The sequence below is a fragment of the Meleagris gallopavo genome, chromosome 8, assembly GCF_905368555.1.
Source record: "Meleagris gallopavo chromosome 8, MGAL_WU_HG_1.1, whole genome shotgun sequence".
Classification (NCBI taxonomy): Eukaryota; Metazoa; Chordata; class Aves; order Galliformes; family Phasianidae; genus Meleagris; species Meleagris gallopavo.
The window spans coordinates 4,668,716-4,688,413 of record NC_139411.1 but is presented as its reverse complement, the minus strand read 5'-3'; the positions used below and the strand labels follow the sequence as shown (position 1 = coordinate 4,688,413).

Here is a 19,698-nt window from a genome sequence, read left to right as displayed (position 1 = left end):
CATCATAGTGAAAGCGGGGCTTTAGAGAGTCCTAATAAGGCTTTTTGCAGAAATTGCTTTTTGAAATAGCAAGGCATGACAGAAATGTTGATACAGTCTGAAACTCTGTTCCCAAGCTACTGATCAAGGCTGGTAAGTTACTGCTCAAATGGGCCCAGGAGGATGAAGAGCATCACAGAACACAAGGTTTCTTGAAAAGGTTCTCAGCTGATTTTAGGTCTGTTTCTTAGAAACACCAAAACAGATATAATTAGGCAATCAGATTGAACTTTTTATAAAGGAGAAGAGTCAATACAGCTGCCGTCAGCTTGAGATTGCCTCAATTTATTTTGCAAATTATCGCACTCCTGTAGAGAAGTCAAGGATCTCTGAGGAAGTGAGATCCACTGATATGCTCTGGTTTGGATTTTCAGAAGCTACTTATAGTGTCTCTTCAGGGCTAGCATTCATTCCTATGGGATAAAAAGTTAAAACTATTTATCTGTTGTAACTACTGAAATAAGGAACAGAGGGTTGGAGAAATGAAGATGGTTCATGAAATGGAGCTCTGAAAACTTTAAAAAATGTTAATTTCTAGACATTTTAATATTCTGCTGTTTATGAACCATAGTAAACAGTGAACCAAGAGTTTATTGGAGTTGCTGAGGATGAATTCAGTGAAAACTTAATAGCAAATGAAAACTCATTAGCAGAAGTTGCTATTGCTGAGAAGAGGAGGAAGCTCTCTGAGTGGCTTCCTGTCTGTTATTCTTACCTATTTCTCTGTCATCTCCCGCATCTCATCCCATGGTACAACATCTGATTCTGACATATTTTAACCCAGAAAGATTATTCTTTCTTGAGGAATCGTGCTCTGCCAAGCAATACTTGATTTGGTTACACTTGGTTCCTTTCCCATTCTCCTTGTATTGTGACACAGAAGTTAAACAACAGGAAAGTAGCAGAAAATGAGGTTTGTCCTCTTAAAGTCACTCAGAAGAACATAAGAGAAAGAAATCAATAAGATCGTTTTTCTCTATTTTTGCATAAGCATGGCTGGGAACCTTTTTTTCTTACGTTTGTGTTTCTGTACTGCCTGTACAATCACTAGGGCCAGTAGCAGTAGGTTCTGTACAGATGTAGTATCATTCTCAGAACAAGAAAGAGAGCTTGTGCCATGCCCAAGTGCTACAATAAGTGTGGGGAGAGCAGTGCAGTCACAGTGAGCCATGTGAGGAAACGGTGAGCATTTTTCCAGCTGTGATGGAATGATTATTTGGAGAATAGTGAGGTGCTAGATAGTGAATCTTTTGTCTGTACCTCTCAGTGTTTTTTCTTTGCTTCCTCTTCCAGAACTTCGACTGGAGCTGGCTGAAGTAGTCCCAGGAGCTGTGCTGCTTCCTGCCTGTGTGCAGACAGCTGGCCGCAGCCCCACGCCACGTGCCCCATCGCCTCTTGGTTTGCCCATATGGATTGCCCAGGCCGTGGGGCCAGCAGCAGATGTACGAAACTGGCACTAATTTTTACAGACCGTGGCCTCCTTGTGCCTTCAACACAGCGAGCGTTCTGTACGGCAGGGACGCGGCACGCCCTGCATCGCCCTGAGGAAGCAGCCACCCTCAAGGCAGCACCCTTGCCCGGGGCTGGGCCTGCAGTTGAGGAGAGGACGCGGGCCCCGCAGCAGAGAGCGAGGGGAGGCTGGGGCTGGTAGCCGCGGGGCCCAGCGGAGCGTTTGTAACGTATCGACGGGTGTGCGCGTGTATTTTAAGCAGATTTTATCGTTAATAAACGCGGTTCGTAGGCTGCGGCTGCCTTGCTGGGGGGCGGGGCGCGGCGGTCGCGTGACGTCATCAGAGGGCGCCGCGCGGCGCCGGGCCTCTGCCGCACGTGGGCGCGCGGCGGGAGGGGCGGGGAATCGCGGCCGTTGGGCCTGGTTTGCCGGGAGGGCGCGGCGTCTTTCGTCTCCCGGGCCGCCCGGAGCCCGGTGGGACGATCGTGAGTCAGGTGTGGGCCTCCCGGGGCCGGCCCGCCAGGTGAGAGCCGGCGTGGGGGTGCGCGGCTTCCGAGGTTCTGTCCGAAGGAGGGATTGGCGAGGTGGGGGCGGATCAGGCCTGTGAAGCGCCGAGCTGGGAGGCGTGAGGGCTGCGGTGCAAAGGCCGAGTGTTTCCCTCCCCTTGGGAAGGCGAAGGGAGCTTCCTCCCGCCCTCCCTCAGGAGTTTGTCTCACAGGTGCTGCGAGAATGACCATGGCCCAGGCCGGAGCGGTGGTGGCGGCCGCTACGGGAGTCCTCGTCTTCTTCCTGTATGCCTCCATCCACAGGGTTGAGGAGGGGCACCTGGCCGTGTACTACAGGTAGCGTTCCTACTGGAAGGCCTCCGCAGGTTTTTCTGACTGATGAGATTCGCAGCCCTCAGAGTGCCCTGGGAGGGAATTGTTCCCTGCCGGTTTTTCTCGGGGTTTTGCCCTGAGGTGGGCAGGGTGAGTTCTTTCTGCTTTCCTGCACCTTTAAGGCACGGTTGTGTACAGAGCCGTTGGAGTCCTAGGTCTTTCTGATCCCTCAGCTGCTTTTCTTACCTCTGTACAAAGTAACTTATCTGCTCGTAATTGGGATCTAAAAGCATGAAGCCTGTACCCTGGGCCTGCGTACAGCCTTGTTGCTCTCACCTGGGTGCTATTGCCCTGTACCAGGACAGCTGGGCACCTACCTGCCCCAGCAGCACTGGGAGCTTGCAGTTGTCCTGGACAAACTCTGTAGAAAGAGAGGGCGTGGTTACTAGATGCTTCCTCTTCAAATTTTAATAAAGGAATGGAGAAATTCAGCCTCAGCCCGTTCAAGCTTTTTTTCTGCCAGCTTTTCTGAATCTTTGGGTCACTTATGCCATTTAACCTCCTTTCTACGCTTCATGTTCCCCATTTTGGCCCAATCCCTTTGTGCTGCTTTTTTCCCGTAATTATGAGTTTGTTGAACAATGTGGGTCTTTGCAGGATGCTAAGCATTGGTTGCTCAGAGCTTTCCTCTGTCTCCAACTGACAACTAGCTGTCTGACCACGCAAGGGACTGCAGATCATAGTCCTTCAAGTAGGGGGCTGTGCTGAATGCTCTACAGAAGTCCAAACTGGCAGAATCACCAGCTGCTGGACGTTTCCATGACTGCTAGTCAACAGCTTAGAGGAAAAAATTCTGTGTTCTGTAGATGCTCTGCAGTGTTGCAATGATGCAACAGAATGTTGCAGAATTTAGCTATGTCTGCTATCTCTTAAAGTTAATTTCTCAAAACTGTTAAGTCGCAACAGGCAAGTGTCTTCTTTAGAGTCAGCCATTGTATACAGAAATTGTGCTGTGTATATTCTCAAGATAGGTTGCTCCTTTGCACTGTAGTGAATGAGGTTACAGGCCTGAAGTGACTCTGATGCAAGAAATATGGAGCAGGTGAATTGTGTAATTCACCCTAACATAGCTGTGACTCCTGGCATTTTGATTGTGTTTTCCATTTGAAGGATGTTTTCTTCATCTATCTCTTTCTCTCTAGGGGTGGTGCATTGTTAACTAGTCCAAGTGGACCAGGCTACCACATCATGTTGCCCTTCATCACCACATTCAAATCTGTGCAGGTCAGTGTCTCTGAACTGCTGTCCTGTGCAAAATATCAGCATTTGTTGGGCCTTTGGGTGCTTTGCTGCATGAGAATCTACACAGCTTCTTTTGGAGCAGGAGATGCCTCACTCTAGGATATGATCTGTTTGTGGCCAGATTCCCAGGAAAGCTGCAGGAAGTAAGAGTAGGGAAATGAGCACAGCTGCCATTGTCTCTACCAGAAGGCAGTTAGGACGAAGTCCATTTCCTACTTGCACCTATAACTGTCACGAGGAAGGCAGAGGATGCAGTTTGGTTCTTTGTGCCTCTGGTATGGTTGTGATGGATTGAAGGCAGCATGGTCTGCTTGGAGAATGGAGTGCATTTCTGAGCGTTGGTTATCTTGTATTTCAGACCACCCTGCAGACTGATGAAGTGAAAAATGTGCCTTGTGGAACAAGGTATGTTTTCTCATTGTATTTCTTCTGGTGATGAGTAGATGTGTTCTCTTGCATAGTTTGCATTAATTGTTCATAGTACTGTGATGCAGAAGCTGAAAAGTAAAAGCATAAAATTAGTTCCAAGCATAAATACATTCGTTCCACTTGGAAATCAAGCAGGAGGTATGGGATAGAGTGCACCTTCTGGAATTGACGTTTGCATTTATGCCGATGACCTCCCAACTTTCCTTGTTTTCTTCCTTGCATTACTCTGGTCACCCACTGGTCTTCTTTAGTCTGCCTTCTGCTTTGCATATTTCAAGCCAGAAGCTTGTGGTGAATATGACCGCTGATTACAGCAGTGGGCAAAAGTAAATGGTGAACAGAAGTCCTTTCTCCTGGTGAGAGATGACTTGTTTAAACAACAGCTCAAGAAATAAGTTTCCTGGAATTAGTGCGGCTGTATAATCAATGGATATACAGATGGTATGTGTATGTGTGTATATATATATATATATATATATCCAGGAGCTTGGCTAATATAATTTATATTGGAGTAATGAGAGAAAGTCACTCACCCTATCCTGTGAGATGAACTCCAATGGAGCAGATCTCCAGAGAGATCCTTCCCTACTGGCAGTCAGCTCTTAAATGGCTCTAGGAGAGGTGCAGCCAGGCTCCACCCCTTCCTGCAGCACAGGTGAATTGCCTTCAGCTGTGCTCCCATGGCTGACTCATTGCTTGCCTCAGGTGATCAATCAGAGGCTCAGTCCGTGATTCAGCAGCCCCATACAGCAGCATTTTCTGGAATCAGCATTTCACCTGACTTAGAGAGAGAGAGAGAGAGAGAGTGTATGTCAGAATAAAGCAGCAGCCTACCAGGGGTGGCACTTGCCTGCTTCATAATAAAGTTGATTTTTACATTGTTGAAGCAAGCAAAGCAATAACAGAAGAAGAGAAAGCTGGGTTGTGTTGCAGATCTTGTTCTGTTGATTCATTCACAAAGGAAAGGGATCACTGAATCTGCACCATCAGGATCAGCGAGAAGTGATTGTTTTTGTGTTCTCACTGCAAGGTGCTTGCAATGCTTCTGTTTAGAGAAACAACAGAACAGTATCAGTATGACTTGAATGGTGACACATAGCAACCCTTTTGAAATTCAAAGTTGAACACTGGCGATGACATTAATAAAGCAGAGTTAATTTTGATCTGTTTTGGCTTTTGTTAAAATGAGTTCTTAGAATTATTCCTATAGCAAATCATGAGCATTGATTAAGCTTAAATATTAATATAAAAATCTTGTGGTACCTAGTAGGCTTTAGTTTAGATTTAAAGCCTTTTTCAGGAGTGTTTATAAGTAATGCTGGTGTTCAGAGGTGTTACTTCTAGAACAGTTTTCTGCGTTTTCTTTAATGCCTTTAAATTTGTAGCATTTGGAATCGAAGTCTGAAGGTGCTGCATGTCAAAACTTTGAATCCGGATTTCTCTAATAAAATATTAGGATAAAAATTAGTAAAACAGTATTTTGTAAGTAATGAATTGATTCAAATCTGAAATTTCACTGTTCAGGTTCAAAGTCTATTACAAGAATAGGTCCTGAATGCTTAAAATACTGTGGTTGTGTACTGAACCATCAGACTGCAAAGGCTGATCTTTCTCTTCTGCTTTGTTCCTATTCTCTGTATTCTTATACATTGGGAAGTTTAAAATGGCTGTGTGGGTGTCCCATCCCCAGTTTCTACGCTGCGTGTCCCACTCATATGTGACAGTGTCAAATGGATACGTTAAATACAGATTTTAAAATACATGTTTTTCATAAAACAGCTGTCAGCTCAAAGATTAAAACTATTTCATTACAGCAGGTACTATTTCATTAAGCCATGATGAAAATCAATTATGTGATTACCTCTAGTGTTTGAGGTTTCTGACCTTCTTTGGCAAGATAATGTATGCTCAGTTCCTTGGAAAGTTCAGCACTTTCCTCGTGGTGAGTCTGCTGATCTCTGAAAACTGATGATCAAGGAGACCTCGTGAAACTAGTTGTAGAAGAGCAAGGTATTCCGAAGAGCTGACTTAAGAGATTCTTCACTGGCTATTGTGTAATACAGTAAGCAGATTGAAATTATTCTGTACTGATTTTCGTGTGACTTACTTCACACGAAAACTAGGAAAGTAGCTTTTTTCTTACAAACTTAATTGGAAAGACTCATGCTAAATTTTGCACAGGATTTACCATGTTAAGGAATGGTAAATAGCCAGGATGCTAAGTGTTGATGTTGCCCTAGTATTACGTTTACTTGTAAAGTGTTGGTACAGAAGCCACACTTCTGTGTGTACACAGAATAGTACAGAATAAGTGAGGTGGAGAAAAATGTACATTCCATGCCATTCATAGAAGCATCAAATGGCTTCTGTTGGAAGGGACACTGAGGATCATCAAGTTCCAACTCCCTCTGCCATGGGCAGGGGCCACTAACTTCCAGGTCTGGTTACTAGATAGGTTGCCCAGAGCCCCATTCAACCTGATCTTGAATGGCTTCAGGGACAGAGCATCCACAGCCTTTCTGGACAGCCTGTTCCAGCACCTCATCACTCCCTCTGTGAAGAACTTTCCCCTGATGACTAATCTAAACCTTTCTTCCTTGTGCTTAAAACCATTCCTCTTTGTCCTGTCGCTACGTACCCAAGTAAAAAGTTCATTCCCCTCCTGTTTGTAATCCCCTTTTAAATACTGAAAGGCTGCAGTGAGATCACCCCACAGCCTGCTCTTCTCCAGGCTGAACAAGCCCAGCTCCCTCAGCATGTCTTTGTAGGGGAACTGCTCCAGCACTCTGATCATCTTTGTGGCCCTCCTCTGGACCCTCTTCAACAGCTTCACATATTTCCTGTAATGGAGGCCCCACACCTGGCCTCAATACTCTGGATGGGGCCTCATGAGGGCAGAGTAGAGAGCGACAGTCACCAATCTGTTCCTGCTGGCCATCCCTCTGCTGATGGAGCCCAGGGTACCATTGGTCTTCTGAGCTGCAAGAGCACACTGCTGGCTCATGGTCAGTTTGTTATTCACTAGGATCCACAGGTCCTTCTCCGCAGGGCTGCTCTCAAGGGTTTCTTCTCTCAGTCTGTATACATATCTGAGATTACTCTGACCCAAGTGCAAAACCTAGGTTCACGTGGACCCACCTTTTTAGTTTGTCAAGGTCCCTGTGGATGGCATCCCTTCTTTCTAGTTTGCCAACCGCACCACTCAGCGTGGTGTCATCTGCAAACTGGCTGAGGGTGCACTCGAGCCCATCGTTGATGAAAATGTTGAAGAGCACCAGTCCCAACACAGACCTATGCAGGACACTGCTTGTCACTGGCCTCCACCTTGACGTAGTGCCATTCACCACAACCTTCTGTCTATGGCCTTCAAACCAATTCCTTAGCCACCAAATAGTCCACCCCTCAAAACCATATCTCTCCAATTTAGAGATAAGGTTGTGGTGGGGGACTGTGTCAAAGACCTTGCTCCAGTCAAGGTAGATGACATTGATCACTTTCCCTCTGTTCACTGATGCTGTCATTCCCTCATAGAGATCCACCACGTTGGTCAGGCACAGCCTTCCCTTGTTAAAACCACACCGGCTGTCTTGGATCACTTGTTCATCCCTCATGTGCCTTAACGTGCCTTCCAGGAGTATCTGTTCCATTATCTTCCCTAGGCACAGAGCTGAGGCTCACCGACCACCCCACTCTTTGCCAGGCCCACACTCCTTGAAATCACAAGCTCAACCAGGACATGGTTGCTGCAGCCTAGGCTGCCTCCAGTCTTAATGCCTTTGGTGATCTCCTCTGCGTTGGTGAGCACCAGATCCAACAGCACTTCATAGAATCACAGAATTGTAGGGGTTGGAAGAGACCTCTAGAGATCATCGAGACCAACCCCCCTGCCAAAGCAGGTTCCCTACACCAGGTCGCACAGGTAGGCGTCCAGGCGAGACTTGAATATCTCCAGAGAAGGAGACTCCACAACCTCCCTGGGCAGCCTGTTCCAGTGCTCCGTCACCTCACCATGAAGAAGTTCTTACGCACATTCGTGCGAAACTTCCTGTGCTGCAGCTTATGTCCGTTTCCCCTCGTCCTGTCTCCACGTACCACTGAAAAGAGACTGGCCTCACCGCTATGGCCGCCACACCTCAGATATTTATAAACCTGGATCAGGTCCCCTCTCAGTCGTCTTTTCTCAAGGCTAAACAGACCCAGTTCACTTAGCCTTTCTTCATAGGGGAGATGCTCCAGGCCCTTCACCATCTTTGTGGCCCTCCGCTGGACTCTTTCCAAGAGATCCCTGTCTTTTTTGTACTGGGGAGCCCAGAACTGGACACAGTACTCCAGATGAGGCCTTACCAGGGCAGAGTAGAGGGGGAGGATCACCTCCCTCGACCTGCTGGACACGCTCTTCTTAATGCACCCCAGAATGCCATTGGCCTTTTTGGCCACGAGGGCACACTGCTGGCTCATGGCCAACCTGTCGTCCACCAGGACGCCCAGGTCCCTCTCTGCAGAGCTCCTCTCCAGCAGTTCATCCCCCAGCCTGTATTGGTGCATGCAATTATTCCTCCCTAGGTGTAAGACCCTACACTTGCTTTTGTTGAACCTCATCCGGTTTCTTACTGCCCAGCTCTCCAGCCTGTCCAGGTCTCGCTGAATGGCAGCACAGCCTTCAGGCGTGTCAGCCAATCCTCCCAACTTCGTATCATCAGCAAACTTGCTGAGGGTGGCCACTATCCCCTCATCAAGGTCATTGATGAAGATGTTGAACAAGATCGGACCCAGCACAGACTTCTGGGGGACACCACTGGTTACAGGTCTCCAGCCAGACTCTGCACCACCAACGACGACCCTCTGCGCTCTGCCAGTCAGCCAGTTTTCAACCCACCTCACTGTCCACTCGTCTATTCCACACTTCCTCAGCTTTGTTATAAGGATGTCGTGGGAAACAGTATCAAATGCCTTTCTAAAATCAAGGTAGACTACATCTACCGCTCTTCCCCCATCCACCCAGCATGTGACAGCATCATAGAAGGCCACTAGGTTGGTCGAGCACGACCTCCCCTTGGTGAACCCATGCTGACTACTCCTGATAACCTCCTTTTCTCCCAGCTGTCTGGAGATGGTATCCAGCACAAGCTGTTCCATCACCTTTCCAGGGACAGAGGTGAGGCTGACAGGCCTATAATTACCCGGATCTTCCTTCTTGCCCTTTTTGAAGACTGGAGTGACATTGGCTATCCTCCAGTCTTCAGGGACCTCCCCTGTTGTCCAAGACCTCTCAAAAATGATGGAGAGCGGTTCGGCAATGACCTCCGCCAGCTCCCTCAGCACACGTGGATGCACCCCATCAGGTCACATGGACTTGTGGACCTTAGTACTGCCTAGGCGGTCACGCACGTCCTCTTTCCTGACTAAAGGGAAGTCTCCCATTCCCCAGACCCTCTCACTAACCTCCAGGGTGTGGGAGACCTGAGGGAGAGCCTTTTCACTGAAGACAGAAGTAAAGAAGGCATTCAGTATCTCTGCCTTCTCAGCATCCCCCGTTACCAGAACCCCCCCCTCACTTAGTAAGGGGCCCACATTCTCTCTAGTTTTCCTTTTGCTGTTAACATACTTGAAGAAGCCTTTTTTATTATCCTTTATCACTTTAGCCAGATTCAATTCCAGACGGGCTTTAGCCTTCCTCGTCGCATCACCTCTGGTTGTACTTGAACCAGAAAGTTACCATTCACAGACTCCGGGAATCTCCTGTATCTCTTGCAGCTCACCACGTGGTTTTCCCAGCAGATATCTGGGTGGTTGAAATCTCCCATCACGATGAGTGCCTGTGGGCATTATGCCTTCTGTAGCTGAAGGAAGAAGGCACCATCAGCAGGCTCCCCTTGATCGAGTAGCCTACGTTAGCCCTTCATTAGTCCCATCTCTCACCCTAACCCACAGGCTCTCAACCAGCTCCTCACCATTTCTCAGAGGGAACTCCTCACAGAATATCCACTCTTTAACATGGCAGGCAACTCCCCCACCCTTCCTACCTAGCCCATCCCTTCTAAAAAGGCAATACCACTCTACAGTGGTATTCCATCTATGGGAGTCATCCCACCATGTTTCCGTGATAGCAACTGGATTGTAGTTTTCCTATTACAGAGGCTCCCTGCTGCTTGCAGCGGGTGTTATCTGCTGGCCTTCTGTGTTATCTGCCTCGCCTTCATTTTGCTGACTCCAACTTTTTGATAATTGTGGCTGCGTTCCTGTCTGAAGATGTTTCCCTTTTGTTTGGCTGAGTAGGAGGTAACAAAGTTAAGTGAAAGTTGCTTTACAGGCTTGCTAGAAGAGGCTTTTGGTTTATGCAGAGAAGAACCAGTCTGTTTACTGGGGTTTACTGACATCTGATTGCAAAATGCTCGAAAGGTTAGAATTGTTCTGGGTAAAAATTAACTGCAAGTTTTTAACAGAATTTACTAAAAGAGTAAAAAGGACAACTTGGCTTTAAATGCAGACCAGTATTAGCAATTCCAGTAATAATTTGTTAACCCTCTTTTTTTGCTTCCAGTGGCGGTGTTATGATCTACATCGACCGAATAGAAGTTGTGAACAAATTGGCACCATATGCAGGTATACCCAGTTCTGTCTCAACAAGCAGCACTGTGGCTGCCTTCACCCTCAGGCAGCTGTGTCTTGGTTTGCAACACCTTCCATTATCGGTGGCTTGTTGCCTTTATGGTTCCCAGTACTTAGATTCATGCCTGTGCCTGCAAGCCTTTGAAAGAACCACAGATTTGCTGAGATGAAATCAAGTTCTAGAACTGCTTCTCCCCTGAAGGATTTGACATGTTAGGCTGCTTGTGGCAAGTGCTCAGGCAGTCTTCTTTCTTGGAGCTGAAGGGGGGCAGACTCCGTACATATGGCAGAGCCCTCAGGTGCTTGCCTCCTCAGCTGATGGGAAAGTTACAAAGGCAAGGCCCATGTAGGAGCCTCTTACATTCTTGTTTCATCAGCTACCAAACCAAAGGTAGACAGCTTTTTTTTTTTTTTTTTTCAGGAGCGTAGCTTAATGCAAAACCCTTGTGCTATTGATGCATTGTTTCTGTTGTAATCATTGTTCATGTTGTAAAGTGGATATGATGCTTTTTTTTTTTTTTTTTTAAACTTCATATAGCATCTGATCCTACACATGTAAGTCCTGAATAGGTTTTACTGTTCCATTTGGTTAGGCAGATCATAAACAACGAGCATGCAGTGTGTCTTCCTATAGTGACTGAGCTCTTTGAAGTAATGTAACGCAGCAGCACTAGTAGAAAGGATCTCTCTACAGGTTTCTCCTTTGACATCTCCTGCTCACAGCAGGCGTGTTGCTAACAGTTGTCAGGGCAGCTAGGACTCTGTCCATCCAAGTCCTGAAATATGCCAAGAATGGAGATCACCCACCTCTCTAGTGCCTTGTCCTAGTGCTGCACTGCTTCCCCATTGTCACAAGCTGTCACTTTGAGGCAGAGGCACTGCAGAAAGCAATTCATGTCAGCAGAGGATCACTGGCTGCATTGCTGTTATAATAGTTCTCTTATTTCCTCAGTGTACGATATTGTGAGAAATTATACTGCGGACTATGACAAGACCTTGATCTTCAATAAAATTCATCACGAGTTGAATCAGTTCTGCAGTGCCCATACTCTCCAGGAGGTTTACATCGAGCTGTTTGGTAAGTGGATGACAGCTGCACGCACCCACCAAGGTCCATGTAGTCTTCCTGTTCTGTGAAACATGTTACAGCAGTCTCCTGTGAGCAAGCAGCTTCCATATTGAAGTTGCAGTCTAGAAACCAGCTCCTTAAATATTTATGTGCTGCTTCTCTTGGAACTTCACTCTCTCATGATTCAGAATTCTCATGTGGAGATTTGATTCCAGTTCTTTTCTGCTCAGGGCTGAATTCTGGACATACAGAATGTGTTCTCTGTTGTTGTGCATGGAGTCATGTTTGTTGCCTTCACTGTGATGGGTTTTGTTCTTTTCGATTTGTTTCTGTAGCTGAATTAATTTCTTTGCTTTAAAAGTTTCTTTCTGACTGTTAGATGGAAGCAGTTCATTGCACTGCCTTAATTTCTTCACTAGGGAGTATCACCCATTCAGGAGTTAGCAAATTTGACGTTCTGCTCCTTGGAGTGGGTGCATACCTGTGTCTCCAGAGGTGTAACATCATCTTGTTCCTTCTTGATTGTCAGAGCAGGAGAAAATAGATTTATTATTTTGGAAGGTAAAAAGCTGTCAGACTTCTAATATTAGGAAGCAATAAATCTTTGAATGCTGTACTCAGTCTTGCAAAACATAAATAGTCAGGGAGGTGTTTCTTGGTAATGCATGCAATTTAATCCCTTCCTAACAGTGTATTCTACTGGAAAGACCTTCCTGGAGCTTGGGAGTAACAAAATATGTTTTTTCAGTAGCAAGTATTGGATTCTGAAGGTTCTTCGAGAGCTAAGGCAGAGCTCACTGCAGTCAGTGGGATTGACATGGCTCTGGTAGGGAAGGACAAGCTTTTGAATATATTTCCTTGCTGAAACAGTGAGATCCATATGCCCTCAGCTCTGATGCCACGACTTTGTCAGTAGTTGAACTTTTCCAGAGGCGCTATCATATGGTTCTTATGGCTCTATCCTTGGGAATATTTTCCAGGGGATATAAAAAGGAAAGCAATGTACAGAATGATTTCAAAAATTCTTTTTTTCTTACACCATGAAGATGTCTCTTCAAAGCGAGCTGAATTGCTGTCACATGATGTATAGGAGAAATAGTGACAAAAGCTATGTGATCTCTCTTGTCCTCCACAGATCAGATAGATGAGAATCTGAAGTTGGCCCTGCAAAAAGATCTCAATGTCATGGCACCAGGTCTTACCATCCAGGTAGGTTTATTTGTTCAATAAAAGATTTTTCTTTTTTCACCTCTAATTCACTCACCTTCCAATGGATCAGTGAGATTTCTTGTTTCTGTTTTCCACTTACGGTGAAATAGTTGTGCCTTGAAGTGAGGTTTGTCAGCTGAAAACTGCCCATGTGACAGTTACAACTTCCAAATGCTGTTTTTATGTTGAGGGAGATGTGCAGGGTAGAGGAATGACCTTTTAGGCCATAGATGTGCAGGGATTGAGTTTAATCCAGAAAGAGCAAGAAAATGTTTTTCTTCTAACTACATTTGGCACCCCTGTATAGCTCCAGCGTGCCAGTATAGTTTCTACAAGTATTGAAGAAGAAAAGAGATGTCTGGCTGCATGTGGGGAGAGAAAAACTTCCCTTTGACAGCAAATGAAGTGCTACAGTAAATACTGTATTCCTCTTCATGGCTTATTTGTACCATCGCCTGCTCTGTTTTGACAAGAGTCAACCACAGGTAGTGTCTTACAAAAGGAAAAAAAAAAAAAAAAAAGATGATGTGCTCTGCTCTTCCCAATACTCAAGTTAATTTGCACTGTACATTGCACACAAGTTTCTAGTGGATGAACATCATCAGTCAAAATTATCTTTGTAACATAAAAGGTCTTTCTGATCTCAGGATGGAAGAAAAGCTCACTGCTCTTTGCTAGGAAATGCTAATGACAGAGCTAAATCTGATCTGTGACACAAGCTGTTCTTTCTCAATGTGCCATGCCCAATCTTTGCAGTTGGTCAAAAGATGAAGGATATTCTGCCTGCTTCAGCCCTGTCTTAGTTCACAGGATCAGCAGTTTGAAGATGCCCCATAACTTGTGAGGGAAGTGGTTCATCTCTAGTCCTTAAGAGATGGTGTGATCTTCTCTTCCTGTGTAGATTGCTTCATTTCAAATCAGAGCTGTGCCCTCATCTCTGGTAAAATTGCAGTTTGTTAGTAGCTCTTATGCTGTGTTCCCCACATTGCACCCAATATCCTGAGAAAGCCTCATCAGCCCCAGGATAGATGGGAACACATGCTGGCTTCACCCTGCTGCTGAGCTTTTGCCAAAGGAGCCCCGGGATGGGGAGCTGGGCTTCATTACAGAGAGTAGAAGTGCCATTACAACACCAGCTTGCCTTCAGAGCCAGTCCTTCATGATCCTTTTTTGCAAAGCTCTTGCTTAGCCTCTTAGTCCCAACCTGTACCAGTACCTTAATATTTGAATATTAACCATATTGATGATACAGAGTAATGCTTTTGTGCAGTAGATACAAGCAGATTTTACCTTCAAATAAATAAAGTCTAAGCTAGAGGAAATTTTCCAATATCAGAGTGTTTTATCAGTCTACAGAGGAATCTTTGCCCAGGTTTGAAAAGCCACACTTGTAGAGACTGATCTTTGATTTAGTAGTTTTATGGGGATGGAAAGAATATATCCCTGTGCACCCTGCTGTGACTGGGAATTGCTTTGAGGTGAGCTTTCTGCATGTAGAACCTCACCAGGGACTTGGAGAGGCTTTGTTCCTGGCAGGAGCTTAGAAAACCCTTTCATTGAAGGACTGATTCTGATCTGATGCCAGGCTGACTCTTCTTTCCAGGCATGGTGTCAGCCAATTTACTGCCATGGACTGTCTTAATCCACATCTCCCAAAATTTAGTCATCAGCCAGGTGATGCACACAGGCTGGTGATCAGCATTGCCATGCAGATCACTCCTGGTGATCAGCAGCTGCATGCAACAGTTGTGTCCAGCTGCCACACATGCCCTGCTGCTCTCCTATGTCTTTGCTGCAGTTTCTTGTTGCCTGGTAGCTTTTGCAAGCTTTTCTCCTAGAAAAGTAATTCCTGGGCTTGTGACTTTGCCTCTGTTTGTAGTTCTTACTCCTGCCATTTAATTTATTTGGGTTGGTGAGCTTCTTTCTTGAGCATTAGTTTGGAATCCATTGTCTGGTGTGCTTAAGGAACCATTCCACCTTTGGGCTGAAGAACTAAGCTTCTAACAAAGCTGATGAACTTCTTCAGAAGTCTTCTGCAGCCCCTGCTTCATCACTTTGTTTTCTTAAAAACTCAAGAGATAGGAAATACAAATGTAAAGTGACTGTTGCTCAGCTGTGTGGCACAAGAGGATTGGAAACTACTATGTGTGGTCTTGGATTAATATGAAGATATCTTCATGAAACCAGACATTTCTTAGCTACACAGATTTCATCAAAATGTTTCATCTAAAATGAACACGCTTTTTTTTTTTTTATAGGCTGTGCGTGTTACAAAACCTAAAATCCCTGAAGCCATCCGAAGGAATTTTGAGCTAATGTGAGTAGCAGCACCTCAAACTTACAAATTGGTTCTGAGGGTTCAGCATGAGCATAATATTGTTAGAAAACTCTTACCTTTTGCTCAGATGGTGAGAAGTGTACTCTGCTCACGCTCATGCTTGTGCATGAGGTACATTTCCTTCAACCCACTGGCTTGAGCAGGGCTAGTTGTCACTGCTGCAAGGGAATGCTGCTAACATCTGGTCAGCATCTTTTCCCCCAGTCCTCTTGTGCCCTTGTTTGCAGAACTATTATCCAGCTCTGTTTTCATGAGATTGTTTCTTGTCCTGCAGGGAGGCTGAGAAGACTAAGCTTCTCATTGCAGCCCAGAAGCAGAAGGTAGTAGAGAAGGAGGCAGAAACGGACCGGAAGAAAGCGCTCATTGGTATGTCAGCATACTTGGGCTAGAGACAGTTTCCATTCCTGCATCCCATGGGAAACCAATTACAGCACAATGTCTTGATGGAAGCTGTGCCAACAGTCAGTGGGAGATGTAGAAAACAGAAATTTTGGTGTTGCTGTGTCTTCCTCCCAAAGCTGCAGAGCAGCTGTGTCTTTGTCCTACAGCAGGGCTGCTTTAGAGAAGGTCAAGAGTTAATATCTCTGCCAGCAAAACTGGGCTTTAAGCTAAATGCCCTTGAGTAAGAGGAATCACATTCGTAAAAGGAATATTGACCAGTTCTGCTCTAGAAGCACCAGGACTGTTTTCTTTCTTAGAGCACAAGTTGGCACTGAGCTCTACAGGACCATAGGATCTGAGCAGAAAGGGAGGCAGCACAAGCAAATCACTTTTATGTCTGTGACAGAGGGCTGGGGTCAGATTGCTGATTCTCAGGCCTTGCAAAGCATATGTCTGAGCTGAGCCTGTTGTGATTGCAGAGGCGGAGAAGGCTGCCCAGGTGGCCAGGATTCACTATCAACAGAAGGTTATGGAGAAGGAAACAGAGAAGCGAATTTCTGAGATTGAAGGTAACTGTGGTGCTAGTGTGCTGCTGGGGTTGTCTTTCAGCTGAGAGTGGTGGCAGGTAGAGAAACCTCAGAACCAAACTCACAGGTAGTACCGCCCTACAAAAATAACAGAGGCCATAGTAGCACGAGATTACCTCTCCAGGGGGCTATAAGTGCAGATCCCTGGCCAGCCAGGCTGTGTCACAGGCACACCAAGGCCAGCTTGTCCCCACATGACAGGCTTACATGCTCGCTGTGTTGTGCTCGTTCACTTGCTGATTCTTCTTTTCCTGTATTAGATGCTGCATTCCTAGCAAGAGAGAAGGCAAAAGCAGATGCAGAGTACTACACTGCTCAGAAGCTGGCTGACTCCAACAAGGTGAGCACTTCAAAGCTGATCAGAAGGTGACTTGCTTAATCTTTTCCACTGCTCCAGAGACAAGGAGGCATGTGAACAGCACTGAGAAAACACTTAATTGAGCAGCCCACATCTCAATTCCTAAGAAGTGGCTACCTGAATTGAAATCTTGGCAACACAGAAACTTGTCCCTTAAGTCTCTGTTTTCTTCTTTTCTAGCTGAAACTTACCCCAGAGTATCTGGAACTCATGAAATACCAGGCGATAGCTGCAAACAGCAAGTTGTATTTTGGCGACAGCATCCCCAGTGTGTTTCTGGATTCTTATGCCTTCCAGCAAGCTGATCTGAGGACTACCCGAGAAACCAACCTTCCTCCTCAGGAAATCCAGGAGAGCCCTGCAGACAGCCACTTCAAAACAAAGGGAAATACTGGCTGACCAAGATGGAACAGAATCCATTGTAGCTCAGCAGCTCCCCCAGCTGTAAATGGGGATGTTGCCCTATGTTTGATGGGGCAGATGCAGCATGTGCGTGGGCATCCTGTCTATAGTTGGCAGTTGGGTTGATTTTTCTTCTAGCAATGAATTGCAAGCACTCTGCCTCTCTTGTTTCTTCCCTATAAAATTGGTGCTTCCAAATGAGGGACTATCCTGTACTAACAAACTTATACTGGAATATTAAAGGACAGACACCAGGAAAGCCTTCCACAGCAGGTGCAGTTATTTAGCAAGCATTATCCTTGAGGTAGGAGATGTGGCTTTTGAGTGCTGTATGGCTGCACGCTATTTCCCACTGCTCCTTGCTGAGACCAAGGAAAGAGTTTGCCTTCATCTTGCCTCATACAGCTTCACTTTGTGGACTCCGTGCTTCTATCAACATGATGTAATTCTCTTCAAGGATTCTGTGTTGGTCAGCAGAGGCTCCTGATCTTCCTCTGGAAGAGATCCAGCAAGGAGTTTGCTGTGGAATAGATTATTTAAATAGGATCTGCATAGCCATAACCTTTTCCGTTCCTGTAGGCAGTGAAACTAGATAATGACTCAGAGAAAGTAGTCTCAGACAGGTTTCTATAACACCCCTCCTCCAAGCTAGAGCCCTGTGCTGGGTGTCCGTGGCTGGCTGCAGCATGCTTTGCTTGGATGACTGGGTCTTTCATTGCACTGTAAGCCAGAATTCAGAGTGCATTCAGCTGCTTGGGAAGAGGGAGTCCAGCACTGTGAAATCTGTGCTCAGACTGCAGCATCCCTCTGGGTCTTTTCACTGTGGAAAGAGTGCTGAATTTCCACTGCTTTTCCCTGCTGCGAAGTGAGAAGGAAGAGCAACGAGAGATGCAAGACATCCAGAGGGCAGGAGTCTTTGTGTTACCCTGCTCTTCAAACATTCTGTTAAGGATCACAGTGAGGCACAGAATCAGTGCCTGATGTAGCCTGCCCAAGCCCAGTGCTGCCACATGCTTGCCATCCCACTTCTGCAGTTTCTTCTGTTCTGCCGCAGATCGTGTTTGATTCCTCAGCTGCAAAGCCAGGGAGACATCATATTTCCCAGTGATGCAGCAAAGGTGAATTTGTTCCTAAAATTTGCTCTTCTATTCCATGTTCTGCTTTGTCCATTTTTTCTGGGATGTTTTTTGTGTTCTGTGACAATCTCAGAAGATGCTGGCAAGGACCTGAGCCAGAAAACCACGTCCCAGTTTGCATTGCTGCCACACTGTCTGCCTCTTAACCTGCTGCAGAGCCTGGCTCTCTTCCATGTGCTTCGGATACCCAGATGTTCTTCCTGCTTCCCTGTCCCTGGCACCATCTTACCTTATGGCAAGAGGAAGAATTTGCTTTGTTTTTGCCTTGGTGGAGCATTCAATCCAGAATCAACAGCTGGAACTTCACATCTGCTAATGGTTTCCCAATCACTGTATGCACATCAGTCCTATTTTCCCTATCCTGTATGGCATGTTTGACTTAAAGGTCTGCAGTGTCTCTCCTTGAGGAAGTTCAGTAACATACAGTGCCTTACACTTTCTCAGCTCCTGCCTGACTGCCTCTCCTTCATCTCTGGGAGAGAGTAGGGATGTTTTGACCCTTTCTTTCCTCCAGCTGTCTGCAAATTCCCAGTATCCAGATGGCAGCATGTTTTGTAGCTGTGGTGATTGAAATGTCTCCTGGAAGTATTCCTGGATTTACAGAATCCCCTTTTTCCTGCGGGAAGGGCTGTGAGGAGCCAGTAGAGCCACATCCCTGGCCTGCTAGCTCCTTGCTGTTTCTAGTTTGCAGCACTGACTTTACAACAGAAAGGTAGCCTCTCCTTGTTGCAGCAGCAGCCATTTGGGTTGACTTTTAAATACAAGCTTTTTGAGATCAAAAGCATTTGATGGTGTTACAGACTCACCTACAGCTCTGCCACGTGCTGACATCACGCCACAGGTGGGTTATGCCAGCCTGGAGATTCCAAGGAGCAGAGGCAGCAAGGAATCTTGAGAAGCAATACTAAGTCATAACAATGACCCCATGCGGGGAGAAGGGAAGCTGGTGCAGAAAGTGGTGAGTCTTGGCCCTTGGCAGCATTGTCAGCCCATCTCCTGCCACTGCCCAGGTGGAGACTGTCGCCTTGGCTAAGTGTCATCCTGTGGTCAGAAGTCCCGCAGCAGTGTTTGCGTGGGGCTCAGTGCTGTGTGCAGGAACCTCTCCTGTTCTCATCTGCTTACTGTGCTGTTAGTTCCAGCATCCTGAGCAGGTGTGAGGAGTGAGATGCTGCCTGTCTGCAGCTGGTAGCCATGGCCTTGGCTCCTGGTCAGGGCTACGAGAACAGAGGGAACGTGGGTTTGAACTTGTTTTGCTCCTTTCTCCTTGCGTGCTCTTCTGTCTAAGGGGGGTTTGCTACTGGATCAGCATCACCTTCTTGCAGGAAACATGATGCATATGTTCAAGTTTACATGCACAGTGTTCTTTTGATAAAAAAAATAAAATTATTTTGGTACCATTTCCTTGGTGGCTTTATGTATCTTACGGTTGGTGTTGGCTGCCTCTAGTTGTGTATCTACCCATTCTGCTCTCAGTGGACTCAGTTTTACAGCACAAGCATTCTTCCCCATCTTCCTCATACCCATGCTTTCTCACCAAGAATTGGCACACACGTCCCCAGTGCTCCCTCCTG

General features: G+C 46.2%; 2 protein-coding genes across 4 annotated transcripts in view; both read left to right on the top strand.

Moving 5' to 3' along the window:
* Positions 1-1,784, top strand: part of CHUK (component of inhibitor of nuclear factor kappa B kinase complex) — a 30,254-nt gene extending 28,470 nt beyond the window's left edge. For both annotated transcript variants that reach the window (XR_014884905.1, XM_085230182.1), the window contains one exon: positions 1,333-1,784. Coding sequence is in view for 1 of the 2 variants with exons in the window: in XM_085230182.1 (XP_085086308.1) it covers positions 1,333-1,359 (27 nt within the window). In the remaining variant the exon portion in view is untranslated. The remainder of the gene's footprint in view (positions 1-1,332) is intronic.
* A 76-nt stretch (positions 1,785-1,860) lies between these two features.
* On the top strand, positions 1,861-19,524 carry ERLIN1 (ER lipid raft associated 1). 2 transcript variants are annotated; one of them, XM_085230184.1, is made up of 12 exons: positions 1,861-2,012; positions 2,208-2,331; positions 3,510-3,591; positions 3,968-4,014; positions 10,580-10,641; positions 11,600-11,725; positions 12,852-12,925; positions 15,184-15,242; positions 15,538-15,629; positions 16,124-16,213; positions 16,492-16,571; positions 16,770-19,524. In XM_085230184.1, the coding sequence occupies exons 2-12, from the start codon at positions 2,219-2,221 to the stop codon at positions 16,986-16,988; spliced, it is 1,044 nt and encodes a 347-aa protein (XP_085086310.1). In that variant the 5' UTR covers positions 1,861-2,012; positions 2,208-2,218; the 3' UTR covers positions 16,989-19,524. The 2 variants fall into 2 exon arrangements, with proteins under 2 accessions (XP_085086310.1, XP_031410205.2); XM_031554345.2 differs by lacking the exon at positions 1,861-2,012 and having other exon boundaries at positions 2,328-2,457.
* Positions 19,525-19,698: the final 174 nt, after the last annotated feature.

Coding starts and splice junctions, on each gene's coding strand:
- ERLIN1 (XM_085230184.1), top strand. CDS start 2,219: ATGACCATGGCCCAGGCCGGAGCGGTGGTGGCGGCCGCTACGGGAGTC. Junction 4,015..10,579: donor AATGTGCCTTGTGGAACAAG/GTATGTTTTCTC, acceptor TTTTGCTTCCAG/TGGCGGTGTTATGATCTACA. Junction 15,243..15,537: donor CGAAGGAATTTTGAGCTAAT/GTGAGTAGCAGC, acceptor CTTGTCCTGCAG/GGAGGCTGAGAAGACTAAGC.